Source organism: Schistosoma haematobium, chromosome ZW (assembly GCF_000699445.3).
Source record: "Schistosoma haematobium chromosome ZW, whole genome shotgun sequence".
Taxonomy (NCBI): domain Eukaryota; kingdom Metazoa; phylum Platyhelminthes; class Trematoda; order Strigeidida; family Schistosomatidae; genus Schistosoma; species Schistosoma haematobium.
In genome coordinates, this window is record NC_067195.1 from 81,656,871 (window position 1) to 81,683,128 (window position 26,258).

A 26,258-nucleotide genomic window follows, 5' to 3' on the forward strand; every position below is an offset into this window, starting at 1 on the left:
TGCACAGTCAGTTCAGACCATTCCAGAGGAACGACCAGTATTCCATACTGCAGACGTCAGTGTGATTCATAGTGAAAAATCACCTTCATTAGTAGGCAAGAAGGTTCAGGCAACAATGCGTCAATCAGTTGACAACACAAGCACACAGACTGATCCGATGACTCAAGTCCCTACTGTATTACCGAAAACCACGTTCGATGTTGTGACTCAGTCTGGCACTGTCCACTGTGCACAGTCAGTTCAGACCATTCCAGAGGAACGACCAGTATTCCATACTGCAGACGTCAGTGTGATTCATAGTGAAAAATCACCTTCATTAGTAGGCAAGAAGGTTCAGGCAACAATGCGTCAATCAGTTGACAACACAAGCACACAGACTGATCCGATGACTCAAGTCCCTACTGTATTACCGAAAACCACGTTCGATGTTGTGACTCAGTCTGGTACTATCCACTGTGCACAGTCAGTTCAGACTATAACAGAGGAACGCCCGTTATACCACACTGTCGGTGTAGGAGTTGATCATACTGGGAAATTGCAGCCCGTGTTATACGAGAACGTTCAGGCAACAATGCGTCAATCAGTTGACAACACGAGCACACAGACTGATCCGATGACTCAAGTCCCTACTGTATTACCGAAAACCACGTTCGATGTTGTGACTCAGTCTGGTACTATCCACTGTGCACAGTCAGTTCAGACCATTCCAGAGGAACGACCAGTATTCCATACTGCAGACGTCAGTGTGATTCATAGTGAAAAATCACCTTCATTAGTAGGCAAGAAGGTTCAGGCAACAATGCGTCAATCAGTTGACAACACAAGCACACAGACTGATCCGATGACTCAAGTCCCTACTGTATTACCGAAAACCACGTTCGATGTTGTGACTCAGTCTGGTACTATCCACTGTGCACAGTCAGTTCAGACTATAACAGAGGAATATACCACACTGTCGGTGTAGGAGTTGATCATACTGGGAAAAGCCCGTGTTATACGAGAACGTTCAGGCAACAATGCGTCAATCAGTTGACAACACGAGCACACAGACTGATCCGATGACTCAAGTCCCTACTGTATTACCGAAAACCACGTTCGATGTTGTGACTCAGTCTGGTACTATCCACTGTGCACAGTCAGTTCAGACCATTCCAGAGGAACGACCAGTATTCCATACTGCAGACGTCAGTGTGATTCATAGTGAAAAATCACCTTCATTAGTAGGCAAGAAGGTTCAGGCAACAATGCGTCAATCAGTTGACAACACAAGCACACAGACTGATCCGATGACTCAAGTCCCTACTGTATTACCGAAAACCACGTTCGATGTTGTGACTCAGTCTGGTACTATCCACTGTGCACAGTCAGTTCAGACCATTCCAGAGGAACGACCAGTATTCCATACTGCAGACGTCAGTGTGATTCATAGTGAAAATCACCTTCATTAGTAGGCAAGAAGGTTCAGGCAACAATGCGTCAATCAGTTGACAACACAAGCACACAGACTGATCCGATGACTCAAGTCCCTACTGTATTACCGAAAACCACGTTCGATGTTGTGACTCAGTCTGGTACTATCCACTGTGCACAGTCAGTTCAGACCATTCCAGAGGAACGACCAGTATTCCATACTGCAGACGTCAGTGTTGATTCATAGTGAAAAATCACCTTCATTAGTAGGCAAGAAGGTTCAGGCAACAATGCGTCAATCAGTTGACAACACGAGCACACAGACTGATTCGATGACTCAAGTCCCTACTGTATTACCGAAAACCACGTTCGATGTTGTGACTCAGTCTGGTACTGTCCACTGTGCACAGTCAGTTCAGACCATTCCAGAGGAACGACCAGTATTCCATACTGCAGACGTCAGTGTGATTCATAGTGAAAAATCACCTTCATTAGTAGGCAAGAAGGTTCAGGCAACAATGCGTCAATCAGTTGACAACACGAGCACACAGACTGATCCGATGACTCAAGTCCCTACTGTATTACCGAAAACCACGTTCGATGTTGTGACTCAGTCTGGTACTATCCACTGTGCACAGTCAGTTCAGACTATTCCAGAGGAACGCCAGTATTCCACACTGTCGGTGTAGGAGTTGATCATACTGGGAAATTGCAGCCCGTGTTATACGAGAACGTTCAGGCAACAATGCGTCAATCAGTTGACAACACGAGCACACAGACTGATCCGATGACTCAAGTCCCTACTGTATTACCGAAAACCACGTTCGATGTTGTGACTCAGTCTGGTACTATCCACTGTGCACAGTCAGTTCAGACCATTCCAGAGGAACGACCAGTATTCCATACTGCAGACGTCAGTGTGATTCATAGTGAAAATCACCTTCATTAGTAGGCAAGAAGGTTCAGGCAACAATGCGTCAATCAGTTGACAACACGAGCACACAGACTGATCCGATGACTCAAGTCCCTACTGTATTACCGAAAACCACGTTCGATGTTGTGACTCAGTCTGGTACTATCCACTGTGCACAGTCAGTTCAGACCATTCCAGAGGAACGACCAGTATTCCATACTGCAGACGTCAGTGTGATTCATAGTGAAAAATCACCTTCATTAGTAGGCAAGAAGGTTCAGGCAACAATGCGTCAATCAGTTGACAACACAAGCACACAGACTGATCCGATGACTCAAGTCCCTACTGTATTACCGAAAACCACGTTCGATGTTGTGACTCAGTCTGGTACTGTCCACTGTGCACAGTCAGTTCAGACCATTCCAGAGGAACGACCAGTATTCCATACTGCAGACGTCAGTGTGATTCATAGTGAAAAATCACCTTCATTAGTAGGCAAGAAGGTTCAGGCAACAATGCGTCAATCAGTTGACAACACGAGCACACAGACTGATCCGATGACTCAAGTCCCTACTGTATTACCGAAAACCACGTTCGATGTTGTGACTCAGTCCGGTACTCTGTCTCTTACTGTTGGTTGTCAAGCTGTTCTTATATCGGAGGATTTTTTGATGAAAGATGTTGCTGTTGATTATGTCAGATCGGTCAATTCTTGTTTCTCTAAAGCTGTTCAAGCTAGCATACAAGTTGAAAGTAAAAACGTTGAAATACAGTGTCTGATAAAAGATAAACGTGTAATTAATATTCGGAATGCAGAAGCTCAATTCGACATACTTTGTCGTCAGGAAGAAACTCAAACATTTAGTTTACCTTTAACAACTACGAAAGAAGGAAGTGTTCAGCACGCACCAACGACTACACAAATAATAAATAAAAAGCTACAAGTAACTATTTCCCAGTCAGTTCGAGAGGCAGCCGCGCAAACATACGAATCAATACCAGTCGTAACAGTACCCACGATGCAAAGAATTCATCACTCTGTACAGACACATGAAATATCATCACAAACTGACAGTCTAGAATTTTTTGATCGTCAGTCCTACGCGCAAATCAAATCTCAAACAAATGATGTAGAAATACAATCAGGAATCATTTGCAAATCACAGGGATTGCAGACAAAATTAGAGCATAAAACATTCGGAATGACGAAAGAAACTAGTACACAGTATGAGGCAGTACAAAGAACAATGATAAATATAGATATTCAGACAGATGCTCAACATCCAGTGTCCAATACTTACGTCCAAACAGATGAAAGTCAACTGATAAATATCAGGCAGAAACACCAGACGAATGTACAGACACAATCAGGAATCATTCAAAAAGAACAGGGAGCACAAACACTAGAAGAGGTCCACACCACAGTGAACAAGACCGACGTTAGTGTAACTCATGAACTCAAAAATCGACAAATTAACAAGAAGTTGCAAGCAACAATAATGTCTCAAATGAAAGACGTAGTCATACAAACAGAATTAGTAGGAACCTCTGCACATCCAACACCGACAAAACCTACATTTGATGTGCAAACACAATCAGGATCAGTGACGATAGATTCAGAAACACAAACACCACACGAACAGAAAATAATCCCAGATATAAAGGATGTGAGTGTATTTCATGAGTCACATCATGTACAAACAGTAAACAAGAAACTTCAAGCTGTGGTATACCATCCATCTGACGATGTGTGTTTGCAAACCGAAGAGGTAAGCGTACAACCTGTCAAACCCGTTGCACAGGTGTTTTCTCGAGCTCCGCAAGTTGCACATAAGCAAACACAAGCAGAATGGCTGAAGTTCAATATAAAAACATTTGATATACAAGCACAATCAGGGATGGTAGTCAAGACACAGTCAACACAAACTATTCTAGAAGAACAACCAGTATTCCATACTGCAGACGTCAGTGTGATTCATAGTGAAAAATCACCTTCATTAGTAGGCAAGAAGGTTCAGGCAACAATGCGTCAATCAGTTGACAACACGAGCACACAGACTGATCCGATGACTCAAGTCCCTACTGTATTACCGAAAACCACGTTCGATGTTGTGACTCAGTCTGGTACTATCCACTGTGCACAGTCAGTTCAGACCATTCCAGAGGAACGACCAGTATTCCATACTGCAGACGTCAGTGTGATTCATAGTGAAAAATCACCTTCATTAGTAGGCAAGAAGGTTCAGGCAACAATGCGTCAATCAGTTGACAACACGAGCACACAGACTGATCCGATGACTCAAGTCCCTACTGTATTACCGAAAACCACGTTCGATGTTGTGACTCAGTCTGGTACTATCCACTGTGCACAGTCAGTTCAGACCATTCTAGAGGAACGACCACGAATCGATAATGTTGATGTGAGCGTTGATCATTTTGAGACTGTGCCTATTGTTCGATCAACAATCTCATCGACCATGCATACTCTTCCAAACACTTCACAATCAACACAAACCACACCTACTAAACTAGCTGATACATTCTGTCAAGCGACGTTATCTTCTACTACATACGATGTCCAAATTCAATCTGGAGTAATGCATTCAATAGATGGGACACAGACTGTCGATTTAAGGTCACCAATTGAGATGAAAGAAATGAGTGTCGCACACGAGAAGGAACGAACTGTTCTGAAAGGGAAGAAACTTCAGGTTCGTTGTGATTCAACTGATTTGGGAGTCCAAACAGATCAAATTACTCCCATTGTTCGATCAACAATCTCATCGACCATGCATACTCTTCCAAACACTTCACAATCAACACAAACCACACCTACTAAACTAGCTGATACATTCTGTCAAGCGACGTTATCTTCTACTACATACGATGTCCAAATTCAATCTGGAGTAATGCATTCAATAGATGGGACACAGACTGTCGATTTAAGGTCACCAATTGAGATGAAAGAAATGAGTGTCGCACACGAGAAGGAACGAACTGTTCTGAAAGGGAAGAAACTTCAGGTTCGTTGTGATTCAACTGATTTGGGAGTCCAAACAGATCAAATTACTCCCATTGTTCGATCAACAATCTCATCGACCATGCATACTCTTCCAAACACTTCACAATCAACACAAACCACACCTACTAAACTAGCTGATACATTCTGTCAAGCGACGTTATCTTCTACTACATACGATGTCCAAATTCAATCTGGAGTAATGCATTCAATAGATGGGACACAGACTGTCGATTTAAGGTCACCAATTGAGATGAAAGAAATGAGTGTCGCACACGAGAAGGAACGAACTGTTCTGAAAGGGAAGAAACTTCAGGTTCATTGTGATTCAACTGATTTGGGAGTCCAAACAGATCACACTATGTCTACTGTTCACTTGGACAGTAAATTAACTCAAACTGCTTTAGTTCGTTATACGGATATATCATGTCAGTATACTGAACTCACGAAGCCTTCATTAACTAGTCATGCAGTAACGTCCAGAGTTGTTAGCATTCAAACAGATGTGCCTTTTTCAACAAACGTACGTGTGGATCAACGAAACAAGAAATTCCAAGTGAATCTAATATCGCCTTCATCACCAAAGACTCTAATAAATGTAGCCTCTATAGGAACACAAACTTCAGATTATAGATACCAGGATATAAGTATTGAACAGGTTGATAAAACAATAGTTTCATCAGTGGATGCACATGTGGTTCATGATTCAGCGTCTAATGTGACAAACACTTCACAAGCAATACCAAAAATAAAAATAGATCAAGAGTGCCAAGTAAAAATAACTCCTCAACAATATCAAAAGAAACTTCAGTATGGTTCCTCATTTTCTACATTAAAAAATACATCTTCTCAAACTATACAGGACAGTTGTCTTTATGACCATCATAAAACTTCTTCGTCATCAAGTATTGGAGTTCAGGCAAGTAATATACGACCAGTAGTTACAGTAGATACAGGGACTCAAGAAACAAGACCAAGTGAGACTTCTCCATCACCTTTACAAGTTAAGAACAAAAAACTACAAGTCTACCCATCTAAACTTGGTGAACAAGTAGAAGAAGAATTTACACATCCTCAAGACACAATCTCCAAAGGAATGTCAACCTCATTAACTGAGATAACACAAACAGATGAGTGTTTACTAAAAAATATTGAATGTTTCAAGTGTATATCACGGGGATATGATAAGAAAACAATTGATAAAGATATGCAATCGGAAGAAAAATCAATAAGAACAAAACAAACAGCATCCAGTACAGTGAAATCAAATTACTTTACACGTATTCTCCAAATGGAAACTATTCCTGACAAGCCAAAAGCATCAGACACATCCGATGTGCTGAAACTATACAGAGAGTCCGGCTATAGAGCTAGGGGTGAATCAAAGAATATCCAAACTGATACGTTTTTGTTGGGAAGTATTCAATTACCTGAAAGTAGGGAAGTGGATAGCATAGGAAAAATTTCGAAAAAGACCACAATTGTTCAGTTAGAAAAGTTAACTACGGATAAGTGTGTAGATACTATGCCCTTTGAAAAAGGACTTATAGAATCTCAAATATCCTATCATGATACCCAGATATCTGAAAGGAGAAATATAAAGTTACTAAAAGAAACACCATGGTCAGAAGCACAAGTATCAAATGTTCTGCAAGATATTCAGTATGAAATAAGACATCCTCAAATAATAGATTCAAGTGGAAGTTACTCACCTCAACAAAATTCAGTTGCAGTTAGTGCACGACCAACTACTCATATGCTTGCTCATACAGAATCAACAAGCAGAAATGGAAATGGAAAGGCTAAGACACCGTATCAATATTTAAAACCAGATGTTGTAAGTTGGGGAGTACAATTTGCACCAGTGACACTTACTGGGGTAACGCAAACCACTGAATCTTCGAAACATAAGTTAACTATCGATTCACCAGTAAATATAGGTGTACAAACTGATGCGATTGAAGATGACTATTATATAAAAAGAGTTGTGACGACAATAGCTAGGAAAGGTTTGTCATCTTATTGTCGTCGAGGTCCAGTAGCCAAAAGAATTGTCGAACACACTGATCTATTGACATCGAGTTTACCTAGTAACCTAGATGAAGAGTTTGATGAAGAAACAACAATTGCACCAAGAACAACGAAGGTCACAACTATGCAAAAACGTGGAGATCGTCGAGTAGTACATGAAGAGTTACTTACAGAGGACTATAGGGAAAGAGGAAGTTCACTTGACTCTCATGTAGCCCACGAACGGTTTCTGAGAGAAACACACCCACAGGAAATCGATTTGCATGGAATGCATGAACATGAGACAGGCATATATACTGATGCTGAAATCTGTTTGCAGAATTTACTGAAAGTTTGGGGAGAGCAATACTTGCTTTCTAGATTAAGAACGATCGGTAGATACTCAGGGCTTTCAGTTAGTCTTGATCGAAGTATACATACAGCAGAAAAATCACGGCTAGTTGAAGCGAAGACACAGTTTACTTCAACGGGAAACTTAGTGAGTCAAATCAGAAATCTTGAGAACATGGGAACACAGACTAGTGATATTCTCCTTACCACTCGACCTCCACATAAAAATAAACGGATACAACGTGGTCGTAGCTTCATTTCTGGAGGAACGAATCAGCCACCACCGACGCGTAGTGGCTCGGTAGTAAGTCCACTGTCGCCGACTACCGAAGAACTGACAAGTCACCATCGTCAGCACGGGATAACAAGCATGCAGACACGTACTTCTCATCCATTTAATTTGGCCACTACCACATTTACAGAGACTACACAAGAGCAATCGACATTCAGTATTGAACATACAGTCCAGACTTATATATGTCCAACATGTGGGAGTCAAGCTAGTATCCCAGTGACCGTTCATTCACAAATACAACCTCAAACACTTCCAATAACACAATTAAAAGACGCCCAATCACAAACTCGGTTTGTGGGGCAGATGACAGCTGATAATAACTGCACATATCTACCAACTTACCTAAGTGATGAGGAAGTAATTCGCATAAATCAGAGCCAGAAAATTGAAGACAGAGAATTTTCGGTGGTGACATGGCATCCAGCAGAAATACGAGATACAGAACGCCGTAGGGATAGCGACACAAGTAATCAGATACGAGATGAAGTTTGGGTTGATAGTCCTGGGAAACTGCTGGAACTCAAAATAACTGGAGTAATAGTACCTGGAACAAGCAAAATCGTTAGCGCAAGTGAAGCGTTTTATCGTGGTCTACTAAGAGTAGTATACTGGGATTATGAAAAACTTGGACCTAGGCAATCATCAGTAGATTCAACAGTTTCCATACCACTGGCAGATGCAGTGATTTCTAAGGCAGTTCGGTTAGCTAGTGATAGAATATCAACAGAAGCGCAGCCATCATTGGATGCCAAAATAGTTTGGAGAACACCAGAGATACAACGAAGTAGGTATCTAGTACATTCAATTAGACCTGATGCAGGTCAAAACAAACATAATCCAATTAATCTGGACGTTGCATCTGCAATACGAGCTGGTCTAATTGACAAAGAAACCGGTCGAATGTTGTTTACACATTCTGTTTACGAGTCACCATTCGGTACTGATTCACCGATAAGTAAAAAAGGCGATAGTAGCTCTGACCAAACTGAACGATTGTCTGTCAGAGAAGCAATTTTACGTGGATTTTTAGTTGCAGAATTAATAGAACCAGAATCATCGTATATAACAAAGCAAAGCTTACCATTTATTGTCCCAAGCACAAGTTATTCACACTCTCCAACTGATGTTGACATTTGACCTGTTACTTAATTATTATTATTATTATCATTGAAAATAAGCGAATACACATGAAACCTGTTTTGTAACCTAGAAAAACTGACCCTCGTCTGTGTATAAGTATGGTTCTCTTCCACAGAAAAAGTCGCATTATTCAATCAGCACTACGTTGTATGCGTGTGTAGCCAATTATTTCAAGTATCAACTTACTCCTTTTTTGTTTTTCGTCGTGTTTTTCCTCTTAAACAACAAAACAAAACGAAAACTATCACTTACCTAATCAAATATCCAGTATAAACAACCATAAAAATAATAATTTCTATTTTATTCTTTTTCTGTTGACATTCTATTAATAATAATAATAATAATAATAATAATAATAATAATAATAATAATAATAATAATAATCAGTTTATAGAAAGTTACATTAGTCTTTAGCGTAAATTTAACCTTAAAGGCATTTCGTATAAGCATCCTACGAGTAAAGTATTATGTTTAAATTGGTTCTAAACTCTTTGCTATTCAGAGACCAAACATAATAATTAATATAATATTAGGACATGAACTTCAAACATATGTAGAGTACAGTGATTACGTGGTTTACATCATGGATTGATTGTAGCTAGACAACAGAAAACCAAGAAGTACTGAGCAGACGTTTCGTCCAAGTACAGGAGTCCTCAGCAATGCGTACCTACTACCCTATTAGTGGTTGTACTTAGGAACCTCAAGCCTCACAGAAAGTGGTAAACTTCGGTCCACTGAGTAGGTATCTAACGGTTTACATTCCTAACTTCAGTCAATTTTCCATATTAAGCGATTATCATTCAAAACCATTGGTGAGTGATTGCCTCCTTCCCGATGCAGATGAAATCCACTGGTAACAGCTTTGCAATAGGTAGCATTAGTCCTAACTTCGACCCCTGGTGAATTCGTCGCTGGGCACTGTTGAGGAGTTCCATACTAGGACGAAGAGGCTGTCTCGTACTTCTTAGTTTCCACTGGTTGTGTAGTTAGATACAGTGAGTCCGTGGTGCAAACTACAAAATTCAACAGCCTTCACAAAAGCATATGTACTAGTTCCAAAACTATTGACTCAATTATCTGTTAATGAGCAAAAAATATATAGATAGATAGGCAAAAGCAGTTGTTGAACAGAACTGACTAACGGTGAGATGCACAATTCAAGATATTATATATACAACAACTTTAAATTGTGAAAAAAAAGAAAATTTTCCCGGTATTTATTCTTTTTCGAAACCAAGGTTACTAGTTTGGAAAGTATGCAGGGATTGATACTAATAACAAAGCTAAGAAGTTGAAAATCAATGAAAAGCAATAAAAGATATAATGACCTATTCGAGTACGAAACAGATGTCTAAACTACTGAGTCATAACAATATACTGGAAAGTGACGTATTCTCATATCGATCAAACAACAGAGTCGAAATAGACAATATTTGAAAGTTAATTCATACTGCAACTTGTTCAATTGTTCAAATACACGAATTTAGATGACAACTGGACCTATGGTGCGTGAACTGGTCAACAGAAATACAGTTATTCCAATAAAATGAACAATTATGACTTTAATTTATTTCAAAGTTTATACAGAAACAAAGCTATGTATTTGTTCCATAAGTTATGAATCAGAAATATTTTTTCGGGAGATTAATATCAACACTAATTCGGTTTTCAAGACTATCTTAGGATGTAAGGGCAATCAAACATTAATGAACCAAAAACATGTATACCATATATAGCATTAAAAGATCAAAGTATTTAGAATATTTAAATAATGGAAATATCAACATCTTTTAGGCTATATGCTATTTTATTAGATATAATTAGGTATATATGAAGATCTTTGATAACAGTTCATAAAAAACACGTACGTCGAGTAGGATTAGAAAGATTTACTTGTGGTTGCTTATCACCTGTGCATAGCTTTTAACAGAAGTTGATAGAGATCCGAATATGAACATCAACTAAATGTTAAACGTTACCATATATCTATGCTTATGTTAAAACACGTAGACAAATATGGGCAAAGACTTGACCAGGAGAACGTTGAAATAGTGAACAGAAACACAAAGACCGCTCAGTTTTTATGTTTTGCTAATTAGGTTAGTTAACAAGCACATTGAAATAGGCTCACTTCATTAACCAGTTAGAACAAGTATTAACAACTATAAGGCCATGTAAGAATAGGTCCAGGGGACAAAGCAACCAAAATATATGTGCAAAAAATGACAGAAGGAACGTTAACAACAACTAATCAGATTCAATGTTGATAGAAAGGCGATGGGAGAATTTAATTATATCGCTTCAAGGATCTTGTTCCAATAGAAAATATAGTTTATATGGAAAGTAAAAAGAGGGAAATTACCCTTAGGCAATGAGGTCTAACAATATTTCGATTCCGGTGAAATCAAATCTCTGGGCGGGATAGTTTAGTCATGAAGCTCTCATTACATTTCTAGACATCACAAGTCCCAAACAGAAGTGAGTCTTTGGAATATCTCATCACTTGATGCAGAATAAAATGAACATTTCTTTCGTGCTTACAACTGTTTTCGTATCGAAGTATAACATAATATTAAACTACAGATATTCGTGGATGAAGAAAGCTGAAATAACAATAATTATCAGTACCATATGTGCAGGCGTAAGATAAATATAGAAAACATAACGGGAGTGGGACAGTAATTATTTGGAACTCCAAGACTGACAAATTAGTTTGTGTAATGAATTATGAGCGATTTGAAGAGTTTACAGAAGTTTTAATAATTTGGTGAATGAAAATCACAAATGAATAGAAATATTATTCCTAATTCTATGAAATAACAATCAGTCAAGTGAGAATTACATAAAAAAGTACAGATAATGATACAGCCAGATCTCACTACCTAAGGATAATTCTTTCATTTTTTATTAAATTTACATACAAACTATGTTTTCTAGTATGATGTAGATTCTTATGATTGATATATAAAAACTTAAACGTTTCCTTTCATCTACTGGTAGAGATAATTTATTTGAACACATAAATATTGGTACAAAGGGGCACTAAATACATATACGCCACACAAGTCACTTGATTTGTGTGAAAAAAACTTAAAAGTAAATAATTGATCACCGTTTGTGCAATGAACTCCAATCAATGAAGACGAATCCACGTCCTTCATTAAACCAGATGAAATAATCGAAAACGACTGTCAGTTATTAACTAGTACCTTCCACAAATATGACTAATGAAACACAAGTGTGTGCAATGAACTCCGAACCATACGAATTGTGTCAACGCTTAAAATACTGTTATCCTACTACAATAGAGGTAGATGAAGGTTTAGTAGTGCAACCCATAGTTTTGGAGTTGAGAGACTAAACCATCAATTCTTAACATCTTATTACATAAGTCATTGAACAGTCTTATCAGCACATTTATGACATAGATTAGGGAGATTTCCCTTATAAGTGGGTTTTTTCTGTTGACATCTCAGGTGAAGTTGTGTTTTAGTATGCTGAAAGCTAGAAGTACTTGCTTATCGATGAGATTTTGGTGATATGAACACCTATATTCTCAACCTGTTCTATTAGTTTTAATATTAATTGATTTACAAAACGTATCATTAAATCTTTTGGTGGAGTTTTGTTCTCTGAGCTGGATGGTTTGGTCGTGGAGCTTTCATCGTTCCTCTGAACGACATCATCAGCACAAACTTCAGATAGAAGTGAAGTGTTTGAATTTCTCCATATGTGTCTCAAAGCTTGTTCTGTGCACCTCGACGTTGATTGGTTCTTATTGACCTTAAATTTGTCCACCAAAATAATCCACCTGAGCTACAAATCTTCTCCACCATCTCAGTATCATTAAATCAAATGCCTGCCTTCTTTCAGACTTTAATAACAAACTAAAATGTCACTAATTTCATTATTCTTAGTTATTTAAAACTGGCTGAACGTATTTCAGGTAGAAAAAAAAATCGGTTAATGCAATTGTATACCTCCACCAGTTTAGATGTTTGAAACTTGCTATGTGTAGCCTAGCTATTGATAGTAGTAATGCGTCATGCTGATCAACTCAAGTATGTATGGAAAAAGTTAGATTTATGTATGGAGTCAATGATCATTGATCTAAGCTGCGTCGGAGGATTTTAATTTATTATGTATTGTCTACGTAATAATTTTAATCCATAACTGACAGTAATTAAGACTGGTCACCGTCACATGCACTCGTTATTTCTACATTAAAACCATGAGTATTTCTATTATTTTAAGGATTTTACGTTATTTTCCTAGTTTTAACTAACATTGTTAAAATTATCTTTATTCCCTTAACTAATTTAAGCTCTATGGAAATAGATATCAAGCGAGTAACTTGAGCCGATACGTGTGTAGGGGATAACCCACATTCTTTGTGTTTAAATGTATTCTTCCAAATAATTATTGGATTGTTCTGACTCTTTGATGCATTGGTATATTAATTTCAAGTTTTCTTACACTAATGTACAAGCACATAAAGTCAGCAACAAAAGTAACCTCAGATGAGTGGAGAGACAAGTTAGGATATATATATATATATATATATATATATATATATATATATATATATATATATATATATATATATATATATATATATATATGCTGAGTGCGTGTAACAAAATAATTAACCTCAACATACGGGCGTAATGAACTTTAAATCAAGCTGCTTAAAGTTGGAGAAATCAACATTCCATGGCTTATATAACCCAATAGGTGTCGAGTTCCATGTTAATGAGTATCTGACGGTGGAAAACGAACAATAACGTATCAAAACTAGTTGACAATAATACTAATACTACTAATAATAATAAACAACCGTTACTATGTCCTGAATTACCGATATTCTGAATCAATGAAGGGCGAGTCAGTAAACTGACCAGAAAACTAAACCGCTATCAGCTGTAAAATTAATGATAACTAATCTATAAGGAGTACTAGAACTAGTGGAAGTATTGACGTTTACTTAATAAATACTAGACCATTGTTACATATTTGTACTTTTATTCCATGACTTTACTATAAAATGAATTTGAATGGTGTTGATTGCATATTAGTAATTCAAAATAAACAGAATAAGGATATTGTACTGTGTTAAAACATTTCGACAACAAAAAGGAAAGTCTTTACGGTGAATTTATTCGAACAACCGATAAAGCAAACAACGTAGGAATCACAATTCATTTGAGGAAATTTAAAATACATTTAAGAAAGATCCATTGTCTCAACACTATGAGCAGGTATATCTCGAACAACACGTGTTGTGACCACATCGAACTCAACATGATGAACACTTCTGTGGAGAACAGAAGTGGTACCTTCCGGAGGATTATACTTTTCTGCTCTGAAAAATTAATAAGTAAAGAAACTAGTTTTGAGTATAGCAAGATATAAAGGTTGATAAAATGTAGAAATGACAATTTGTTGACACCATAATGTAAAGCTATAATTTGGTCACATTATTTTATGCTAACTTTTATAATGTAAGAGCTGATAAGTCTACTTTGTTTTGTAGCGAAACATTAGCAAATATAGTAGTCGAAACTCGGATGTTACTTCGTTAGATTTGAATTTCATTTCATTTACTATTTTCATAAGTTTTTACGGAACGGTTATCAACCTGTTATATAAATTTGGACTGTCAAATGGCAAAATTGTTTAGTGGTTTAGATTGTTAATTTTTTTAGTGCTTCACTTGATTTCTGATGAAATGGAATACGAAGAACATTAGAACTGATGGTAATTATCCACTTAGATTAGAACATTGAGTTTACAAGATTGCGCTGCGCTCACTGGTCATTATCTATAGAAAGATGATACTATCTGTACCAAGAGATAATTAGTAGTTGTGAGTATGTACTAAGGACTTCTCAGGTGACAAAACACTGGTTACAGATGAAAGAACTTAATGAACTAAACATCTAAACATTCAAGTGGTTAACACCAGTTACTTAGACCATAAAGTGGACATTATGTTTTGGATAGTTGAGGACTTTAGCTGCCAATCAAATTAGTTTCATATTTTGACAAGAATTAAAAGTAGAACGTATATCTAGTGAGATGGCAAGTTACACATAAATAACAGGAACCAAACATTAAAGTCCAGTATATTTGTTGACTGGGTTAATCTAACACCTAACAAGAAACATGAAAATACACAATTCGTTTATGTTTGAATAAAGTTTATATACGAAAAACTAAGGAAAGTCATTAGATGGTATTTGAAAAATACAAAAAAGCAACTACCACCTACGGGGTTTGTGTGCCACAAGCTTGGAATTATTACTTAACTTGTAATAGCTACAAAACGTGACTTTGTAACCCCTGCGCTTGACTAGATGAATATGAATAGTCCAATGCTCCCGAATGCCTGGTGCGGCCAAGGGTGAGAAGAGTCCACTCATCCTCTCGAAATATCCTCATATGGCCACTGCCAAGGAAGTCTTGCTCATTGCCTCCTCGAGGAAGGGATGCTGTTTACGAAATTAAAAGGACACAAAGTGAATGTTCGGCGCTTAAACCGAGTCAGTGGGTACGAAAGATTCACCTAGGGGAGTTGGGGGACCTTAATTACGAACCAGTCGTGCATATAGATTTCAGGATGCTGAGGAAACAAATGGCATATGAACCTATTCTTGGTCACCGGCTACCATAGGACTGTATATCTTAACCTTGGTCCACCGACTTGTGGATTAGATCTTCAGGTCAGAAGCTCGGGAAGTGGCCCCCTAAAAAATCACTTGTTTCGGTTTGGGCGACTAGGCAGTATCCCAACTCCCATACAAATGTTGTGTGGTGCATAAATATTTTAGTACCCGTTTTTAACAGTGTTTATGTGTTTAAATAAATAATAAGAACCTAACGGATGATAATCGACAACACTTATAATACTGAGTCATATATTTAAACAAAAATGATCTGGTAAAGTTTTACCATACAAATATCTATAACTGCCGTACATATTTGATATATTTCCGTCTACAGTTGGTATTAACACCAAATTTGAGTAAAGTGGAGAGAATCCATTCAAAAAGCTCCATGAAATGAAAACACTTTTAAACAGTGAAACTTTTTTTAAATGGCAGCAAATAAAGACGAAAATTATACATACCTCTTGCCTTTGACATTAGCTTCATCATATGATCGTATATAGGTTGTCCCATCTTTAGTAATAATACATATATCAACATTACTACCAGACCCCATATCATTGAATATCCCAGCTGCTATTCCATCACGTACTAATTTTACGGCTTCATCTTGCTGAAAATTGGAAATATGTCCAGTCGTATTACACTTAATTATTTGAATTATTCTTGAAACATGAAATAACGAAAACACTGACAATTTCTGGATAGATGATGAATATTTGACAGTGATAAAACACTGTAAGGAAGAGTTGTTTATAAAGTTAGTGTGCTTAGTTTAGTAATCACTGCACTAATTAGTCAAACAGCCATAAGGAACATAGAACCTGGGAAATATGTGGAATGGCTTTAATTCCCGCACCATATAAGCACAGAGATGAAATCAAGACAAATTCCATAGTAGGGATAGTATCAATGGTAGTAAGAAAGATTAGCCAGAGATTACATGATTCGAGGAAGAACGAATTTGAGAAATAAAAAGTGTGACCTCAAGTTTCTATCGTTTAAGATAATCTCCCAGACCACAAATAGATAGTCTTCATCTACCAACACGACTCAGTCCAATAGTCGGTAATTTTATGGGCTTTTTCTAAATTAACGCTATACCAGCTAATACTGTGCGATGAAGTGGATAGTGGTTGGAGATACATAATATATGTTTCAATCACTTTAATTGATGAAGACTCTGTTGGGGACGATATATCCTCAAAACTCATATCATATCGATTAAATGATTAAATAGCAGTCAATTGGTGAACTCATTGATTAGTGTTTAAAAATTTCCCATGACAATATCGATTATATATATTTGTATATATACGTTTTAAATTGTGTTTGTGGGCTCGCTCGTTTTCTGACTGTTTGCAGAATATATTTTCCATACCAAGCTTGGACTTCTCCTTCTAGGTAGCGGAGCAGGAATGCATCAATAGCTAGATTACTGGTCTTTGGTCACTGAGTCTTGTTCTCGTTCGCAGATTAAGTGAACTTGTGAAGCTTCAAACCTAACAGACTCATAATCTCATAAGACGATTTACCATCTTTGCTTGGTACTCTATGTTTAACTTCAGCGTTGCTTTGAGGACATTTGTGATGAAAAACCTACAGCCTACCCATATCTTTTCGTTTCACAGTAATACCAAGCGAGCCCCTAAATGCCCTGGTATGGCCGAGAGTGGGGTGGACTCGCCCTCCCTCTCGAAATGCTCTCACACGGTCACGCGTATACATCCTCTGCCAGAGAAGTCCTACTCACTGTCTTCTCGTGGCATTACTGTTGTTTACGAAAATGAGAGGACGAAAAGCGAATGTCCGGCGCTTTAACCGGATCACAAACCAATGGTGCACATGGGCTCCAGTATCCTGCGGGAACAAATGGCGTATGAACCAATCGTTGGTCACCGGCTTCCATGGGATTGCATCTCCTTACGATGCTCCACTGCCTTGTGGATTAGACCTTCAGGTCGAAGGCTCGGGGTGTGGCCCCCTGAGAAAACTACCTGCTTCGGTTTGGGCACCTGGGCAGTATCACAGCCCACACACAATTATGATGAACTGTCTATATTTATGGAAAATACTCTTCTTGCTGCGATTAATAATCAAATGATCCACATTATTATTATTTACTACATCATTTATTCACTCTCTTTTATTCCCACTGTGTATCCTTATTTTCCGGCTTATACAGCAGCTCGCCTATGGTGGAAATTCGGCTCTATCTAACGTTCTCAAGTCACCGCCTGATTGAAAATTGTGTGCTACCACCGAATATCAGTACTGAAACAGTTTTTCTGAAACCACGTGCACCATTCAAACTGGCTGCCTTCAACGTTCGCAAACTTATGCAGACCAGACAACAGATAGGGCTGGCTATGTCTGTTGCTAGTAAGTATCGAATCGAGCTAGCTACCACTCCACCGAAAAATATAGATGAGCATTGGTTGCAATTGCATGACGCCATGAAAATGGCGAGTACAGTCAGTTGTGGGTTTGCGAAACGTCCCGCTTATAAGCACTGGGTTTCTTCAGGTTCCTTACAACTCATCGAAGCCCGTCGGTCTACTCCGAGTGACCGTGAGTTTGACCATAAACGAAGGATGTTACGTAAGGAAATTGGGCAAAGCTTGCGTAAGGACCGAGAAGCCTGGTGGTTGAAGCGTGCTAATGAGCTGGAAGCAGCAGCTGCATCTGGTAACTACCGGAAGCTCTTCCAATCCATTCGAACCACTGGCAGCAAGAAGTCTAGTGTGAGCGAAACAATCTGTGAGGATGACGGGATGCCAATCACCAACATCCATCGACGTCTTGGACGATGGGCAGAATTTTTCGAAGGGCAGTTCAACTGGCCTGCTGCTCCGGCAACATCGGTCAGACTGTCCTGCCCTCCATGGCCGGTGACGACTGATCCACCAAATGAGGCGGAAGTCCGCAAGGAACTCCAGCTCTTGAGGCGCTACAAATCACCTGGCCCAGATGACTTACCTCCGGCTCTTTTTAAAGATGGTGGTGACTTTTTGACTAAGGAATTGACGACGTTGTTTACAAAGGTCTGGGAACTAGAGAGTGTACCAACGTCGTGGAATGAGTCGATAGTTGTCCTTATCTTTAAAAAGGGTTCACCCCGTTCCTGTAACAACTATCGAGGGATAAGTCTACTTCCGATTGCGTCCAAGCTATTGGCTTCCGTCATACTTCGTAGGTTGTTCAAAACTCGAGAAAGATTGACTCGCGAGGAGCAGGCTGGGTTTCGTTCCGGTCGAGGATATATTGATCATATCTTCACCCTCCGCCAAATGTTAGAACATCGCCATACTTATCAAAGGTCAACAATCGTAGTGTTTCTTGACATCAGGGCTGCCTTCGATTCGTTGGACAGGACTGTTCTCTGGGATTGTCTATTGAAGAAGGGTGTGCCTGAGAAGTTTATTAACATCCTAAAAGCCCTATATACAAACACCTCAGGCAGAGTGAGGGCATACAACCACCTCTCTCCATTGTTCCATTCGAGCAGTGGGGTTAGGCAGGGTTGCCCAATCTCACCATTCCTCTCCAACTTTGCCATCGATGACATTCTGGAAACAGCTCTGATGAATGTAAGTAATGATGGTGTGGATCTGTTGCCTGGAGAAAGACTTCTCGACCTTGAGTATGCGGATGATATTGTCTTACTGTGCGATAATGCCCAAGGCATGCAATCCGCACTTAATCAGTTGGCAATCAGTGTCCGTAAGTATGGTATGTGCGTTGCACCTTCGAAGTGCAAAGTACTTCTACAAGACTGGTAGGATTCTAATCCTGTACTCACTCTGGATGGTGAACAGATAGTAGTCAAGAAGTTCGTGTATCTCGGTAGCTGCATAAGTGCTGGTGGTGGCGTGAGTGATGGGATCAGTGCACGTATAATGAAAGCCAGAGCGGCTTATGCCAATCTGGGCCACCTTTGGCGCCTTCGTGATGTTAGTCTGGCTGTAAAAGGTCGGATCTACAACGCGTCGGTGAGAGCAGTCTTGCTCTATGCTTGTGAAACCTGGTCTCTCCGAGTTGAGGATGTTAGACGACTCTCTGTGTTCGATCATCGCTGTCTCCGAAGGATTGCTGACATCCAGTTGCAACACCATGTTAGTAATGCAGAGGTTCGACATCGTGTGTTCGGGCACAGAGATGATAATGCAATCGATGTCACCATCTTGAAACACCGACTTCGGTGGCTTGGACATGTTCTACGAATGTCGTCCCAGATAATTCCACGCCGTGTATTATTTGCCGATGCTGAGACTGGTTGGAAAAAGCGGAGAGGTGGTCAGTGTATGACATGGTGTCGTGATATGAAAGAAAGCTACAGAGAGCTAGCCTGTGTTGGTCCTTCACGACTCCCTGGTTGGGGTCCTTGAGATGGTGCGACACAGTGGCTAGAGACGTTATCAGATATGTCTCAGAATAGAAGCCAGTGGCGATCCTGCTGTAACCTTCTTTTACTTTCTTCATAAAAAGTGGTTGTTTCTTCCCTAACTGAAAGATTTCTTCTGATTGTACCTTTTCGTTTCCCCCATTATTATTATTACACTACCTTACACTAATCTGTACGTTATTGTTTTTTACGCTCCTTACTTTTTTCCTTCTTCTCTCATTGTTTTGTGTGGCGCATATGTATTTGGTGCCCTTTTGTACCAATATTTATGTGTTCAAATAAATAATAAATAAATAAAATAATACCAAGCGAACTGCTGGACAGTATACACACCCATTTGTTGGCAGACAGGAATAATGGCAACATTATGAATGATGAGAGTAGGTAGAAACCAAGAAAGCTTTCCGAACGTGTCGAAATCTGGTCAATCACTATCCCACCAGGGTTAATATGACTTCCAAGATGAGTAAGGTAGCTAATGTACTCAAATGATTTACTCCCATAACAATCCGACACACAATAATCATATAGATCATTTCACAATAAACCAGCGGTTACACTTGCATTTAAACATTATTATTACAGGTAGTCATTAGGAACTCAGACTAGGTCTTTAATGTGTTGAAAAATAAACCCGATCGCCAACGAATCTCAAGGAAGGTGTGTATGGTAGAATAGTAGCGGAGAGTATTGAAGTTGAGATTACTTTACACATTATTGTTTATATTTCCATTGTCTAATTGTTAAACAATTAGATCATATTTTTACATTCCCTGTATTGCAGTCTCACGTTGAACTACTTAATTGTGGCTATATGCTCTACTGTTTCTTACCCATTGTTATTATTTACCTTTTGTTCCGTTTTTTGGTGCTTATGGTTTGATTGCTTCCAAGCTATAAATTCATGATAATCCATGTACGGTATCGGCCGTTTATTATTCACCGGGTCATTGAAGAATAAGAGGAAATCTGTCCTACAAGCATAGAGCGAATTTAATCAGAATATACAGTATGACTGTTGACACAACAATAACCCGAAAACGTGGACCACAAGACAATTCAAAAACTCTGTTTTAGGTTGTGGAGACTGTTGAATTTCGTTGAAATCATGAACCGATCAATGTTAGACCAACACTGAAAACCCGGAAACACTGGATGGCCGTTCCGTCATAGTATGGGACTCCTCAGCAGCGCGCATCCGTGGTCCCTTACGCGGGGTATAAACCCGAGACCGGTTTCACGCAGACGCTTTATCTCTAGACCACTGAGCCTACATCCAACCGTATTAATGGCTTAGTGGTCTAGAGATAAAGCGTTTGCGTGAAACCGGTCTCGGGTTCATACCCTGCGTAAGGGATCGCGCATGCGTACTACTGAAGAGTCCCATAGTACAACAGAACGGCCATCTAGTGTTTCCGGGTTTTCAGTGATGGTCTAACATTGATCGGTTCATGATTTCAATGAAATTTAAGAACATGTCCCTCATGACGTTAATAACAACTAACATGTGCATAACCACTAAGTCCTCGAATTAGACTTAATTATTTTTTAGAATCTCACGTTATAGAATGTTAGTAAGATTAGAAAAACTCGACTGTTTGTGCATAAAACAGTTTGAAATGTGAACTTCTTGCAATTTCATTGACAGGTACATAAGAATCCATCTACGAAAGAGTCGCTTGGTGATTAAAATACTTAGCTTTCAACTAGGTCGCAGACTCTTAGACGCAGCTATCGCCTTCACAAGGTCTGTTGTTCAGTTGAGGACGACTGGTGATAGTGAGGTTTGTATCAGACAACCAACATCTGTAGTAACGCTCTCTCATGACGGAAGTAGGGTAAGAAAGAGGTATTGAGGCTAGGACATATCCAAATTCCAAACGGACAAATGAACTTACTTCCATGTCAAATTTAAATCTTGATTCAAGTACAGACATACACGCAAGACTCCCACTACCCATTGTGATATATGGTAATTTATCCGTTGACCCATGCGGTGCAATACTATACAAATGAGGGCCTGTTGAGTCCACACCACCTAGTACGAGTGCAGCACCAACATAACCCTATAGATTCAAAATAATACAGGAAAGTGACTACCTGATACTGATAAAGATAGCGTTTAAGGAGACGAAGTGGAGAGATAACACGAGGAGTCCTGCCCGTATTCAAACGGTGAAGCTCGACTTGCGAAGAAATCATCAGTGTAACCATTTGAGTGTCGGCTGCAGTTCCAGCTCCACAGCAACTAAATCGTTATTTGAAGTAGGACTACATACTATATATTTTCTGCAATGCGATGAATTTTTGAGCAGTTTTTCTCAGCAACTACGCTACCTTCTGTTGCCCGTGTATCTGCACCTAGAACTATTCCATTCTAAGGGAGTGCTCATCAAATTTATTAATAAGTACCTTGAAAACGACTCCGCATATTGTTGTTCCAGTCTTTACTGCTTTGGGCAATTTAAAGCCTTTTTGTTCGATGACTTTATTCCTGGTTTAAGCATGAATATGAGATGAGTGTCCACAAACCTGTAACAATTTTCGAACGAGAAACCACCAGATTTCCTATCAAGGACAAGGCAACTCATGATGAAGCCAAAATTCCACAAGCCCGCCCTACGAAGGTCAGTCTTAGGAAGGGATTTTTATGTTTCAATCCTAAATTCGGTCATCAAAACGAGTGATTTATTCGTTTGTTGAGACCAACTTCTGTGTAGTTGGAGAGAACTTAAGGCTAAAGAGAGACAAGATCTTAGCAATATTCATCCAGAGGGTGAAGCCGGAAGTGAACTCCAACATTTGACTACTTTGAAGGAGTCGAAGGTGTGTCTACAGTCCGTTCTGTTGTGTTGTGTCTCTAGTTTCTGTGTGTTACTCCTTAGATTTGTGTTGGAGATAAACTTAAGTAGGTGTTTAAGGGGATGCCCAGAACTATTTAGGATGCTGTAAGCCATTAGATCACCTCTAATACGCCTGTACTCTAATGAGTAAATGTTGAGTGATCAGAGGCGCTCTTCATAAGGTTTGAATTTGAGTCCACGAAATAATTTTTAGCTCGCCGTGGGACACGCTCCAGAGTGTCCTTATCCTTGTGGAGTGAGGGAGGAAATACTTCAGTCTTCAGTCTTCAGTAATAAGGATAGTAGGTTGATGAACCTGTGTTAATCCTGACACATTGCTTTCCAGTGAAGGTCCAGCTTCTCCTTGAAAGTATTCACTGATGGGGCTGATACCACTTGTTCGGGTAAGGCGTTCCAATGATTGACTACTCGATGAGAAAAACGGGATCCCACTTTAAGTTTATTAGATCGCGGTTTATGAACCTTCTTGCTATGACCTCGGAGATTATTAGTGCTGAATGGAGCAAAAAGATAAGACATATTAACATCCAAATCATAATTAAAGATACGAAATGCCAGTATAAGGTCACCTCGTGTCCTACGATACGACAAGGGGAAAAGATTTAGGCGTTTTAAGCGCTCATCGTAAGGGAGTCTAGGAAGACCCTTCACTAATTTCGTTCCCACACGCTGGACACGCTCAAGGGAGTTAGTATCCTTTACCAGACACGGGCTAGCTGCTTGGATACAGTACTCTAAATGTGGTCTAACATATATGGGATATAAAATTCGAAACGTTTCCTCGTCAAAAGATGTGAACGCTCGGCGAAGTGACCATAACGCACGAAAACCTTTGACAGCAGCTGCTTTGCAATGCGCAGTTGTTTTTAAATCATGACTTAATATTACTCCTAAGTCTTTATGCTCTTGAACGCATGGAAGAGGTTTACCCTCAATAGTGTAACGGTAACTATTACCGTGACCGACGTGCATTAGTACACTCTTCCTAGCATTGATTTCTAAGCCCCACTCTCGAGCCCATCTAACTAAATCGTTTAAGTCAGCTTGAAGATCCACATGATCAGCCGCACTTTTTATTGTTCTCCAGATCTTTACATCATCCGCAAACAATAATGTCGACGACCTAAGTAACAGTGGTAACTCATTAACGTAGAGAAGGAAGAGCAGAGGGCCTAAGATGGTTCCTTGGGGTACACCACTTTTGACCGGCTTCCAATCGGATAGCGTTCCATTGACCCTAACTCTCTGTCTGCGGTCACATAAGAAATTTCCTATCCACTCATGTACAGTACCTATTATTCCGAAGCTCGTGAGCTTCTGCATAAGACCTACGTGTGAAACCTTGTCAAATGCTTTGCTAAAATCTATGAATATCACGTCGACAGACAGACCGTGATCTAGGGCTACTGTCCAATCCTCCCTCGCAATAAGCAAGTTAGTCAAGCATGAACGCTTGTTACGAAATCCGTGTTGCTCAGGAGCTAACAGATTGTGTAAATCTATGTGGCTTAGCAACCTAACCCGAATTATCTTTTCAAGTAACTTAACGACTATGCTAGTTAGACTGACAGGCAGGTAGTTAGATACTATCTGTCGCTGACCGTCCTTAAATATAGGACTAACTATAGCGTCCTTTCAATCTCTAGGGAGTTGAGAGAGTGAGAGGGACATGTTGAAGAGTGTCGCAAGCGGTTTTGAAATAATGTCCGCAAGAGATGACAGCAACCGTGGATGTAACCCGTCAGGGCCCGGTGTCTCACCAGGTTTGAGGTTAGTCATCAACGGAAGGACAGTTCCCTCAGTCACCAGTACAGATTCACTGGTTGGTATCTCGGTGTGAGTGGGACAAGTATTTGTTACAATAAACGTAGAGAAGACTTCGCTAAAATAATCTGAAAAAGTCTCAGCTTTTGCTCGATCTGATTCAGCTAGTAATTATGAATTTTCGTGTAACAGCAACGGGGGAATACCATCACTATGTTTCATTTGCCGCTTAACATACGAAAACAATCGTTTTGGACAAGTACGGCTATCATATACTAACTGTCGTTCGTAAGTGGTACGGGATTTGGCTATGGTTTTCTTACAGATATTACGGTATTTTTGGTACTCACGCTTAAATGGTGCATGACCTGTCAACAAGAATAAGTCCCAGAAATGTTTCCTACGCTTTAACAGCTTCCGGGTTTCCTTAATAATCTATGGAGGGCAGTGTGATAGCTTACGTGCTGACTATGGGATAAACGGCGACGTTACGGACTCGAATGTAGCCTTAAACTTATTCCATTCATCTTCGATCAATCCATCCGCGTCGGCCGACCAATCGGTCGAGATAGCACAGTTTCTGATTTCCGGAATATTAGCTCGCCAGATATTGGGACGGAGTGGAGCAGATACGAATTGTATACCATGTGTCCTAAACTTAAGGTGAATTACAACGTGATCACTGTCCACTAGTGGAGGAAGGTGCTGGATATCAAAGACATCCTCACAGTGGTGGGTGAGGGCGAGGTCCAGCAGTGACGGAACATATTGCAAATCAATATGTGTCGGTTTTGTGATACATTGTACAAGTGCACACTGAATAACGGTAGATAAAAGGTCGCTATCGAAACCACTACCTGGAGCTGTAAGCTCTATCCAGTTGATATGCGGTGCGTTGAAGTCCCCAATGATGAGACAACATTCTGCCATACTCCAAGAACAGATGTGTCTTAGGATAAAGTCGTCAGCAAGACAAGACGGACTACGGTATATTCCCCCTATAGTCACTAACCCATTTCTAGATTTAATCTTACAACATGCAACCTCACATGTGCCACTGATATGAGCCTCCGATATGGTTGATTGCATACGAAAGTGATCCCTAACGTGTAATATTATACCTCCCCCTTTGCGACTTGAAACTCTATCACTTCTGATACAGATATAACCAGCAATGAAAGGAGAACAGTCTATATCAACGGTGAACCAAGTTTCTGTAACAACGATTATATCGGGACATAATTCTTGCACCATCAGACTTAGCTCGGACGTTTTATTTCTAAGACTACGAGCGTTCGTGTAGCACACACATAAGGTGTTTTGGAAATCAATCGTTCTACCCATACAGGCCTCGGGAGCATTGGCTTCCAAGACCTGACTACTCGAAAACCCTTAATGGTAAGGTTATTTTCGCCA

At 39.5% G+C, this 26,258-nt stretch overlaps 2 protein-coding genes across 5 annotated transcripts in view; one reads left to right on the forward strand and one right to left on the reverse strand.

Moving 5' to 3' along the window:
• Nucleotides 1–12,135, forward strand: part of MUC4 (Mucin-4) — a 60,584-nt gene extending 48,449 nt beyond the window's left edge. The window contains exons 16-17 of one of the 2 annotated variants that reach the window (XM_051212454.1): nt 4,126–5,061; nt 5,231–12,135. In XM_051212454.1, the coding sequence (XP_051072640.1) occupies nt 4,126–5,061; nt 5,231–5,233 (939 nt within the window). In that variant the 3' untranslated portion in view covers nt 5,234–12,135. Of the gene's footprint in view, nt 1–571 lie in introns of those variants that run through there. The other variant, XM_035733761.2, reaches the window with a different exon arrangement.
• Nucleotides 12,136–13,772: 1,637 nt separating this feature from the next.
• On the reverse strand, nt 13,773–22,864 carry PSMB7_1 (Proteasome subunit beta type-7). Of its 3 annotated transcripts, XM_051212457.1 has the most exons (8): nt 22,747–22,864; nt 22,627–22,708; nt 22,494–22,591; nt 22,315–22,462; nt 22,113–22,280; nt 16,271–16,422; nt 15,413–15,632; nt 14,283–14,503 (listed from the first exon to the last, which is right to left on the reverse strand). In XM_051212457.1, exons 1-7 carry the CDS (start codon nt 22,803–22,805, stop codon nt 15,608–15,610), a joined length of 732 nt encoding a protein of 243 aa, XP_051072643.1. In that variant the 5' UTR covers nt 22,806–22,864; the 3' UTR covers nt 14,283–14,503; nt 15,413–15,607. The 3 variants fall into 3 exon arrangements, with proteins under 3 accessions (XP_051072642.1, XP_051072643.1, XP_051072644.1); XM_051212456.1 differs by lacking the exon at nt 15,413–15,632 and having other exon boundaries at nt 13,773–14,503; XM_051212458.1 differs by lacking the exon at nt 15,413–15,632 and having other exon boundaries at nt 22,494–22,708.
• Between the last annotated feature and the right edge of the window lie 3,394 nt (nt 22,865–26,258).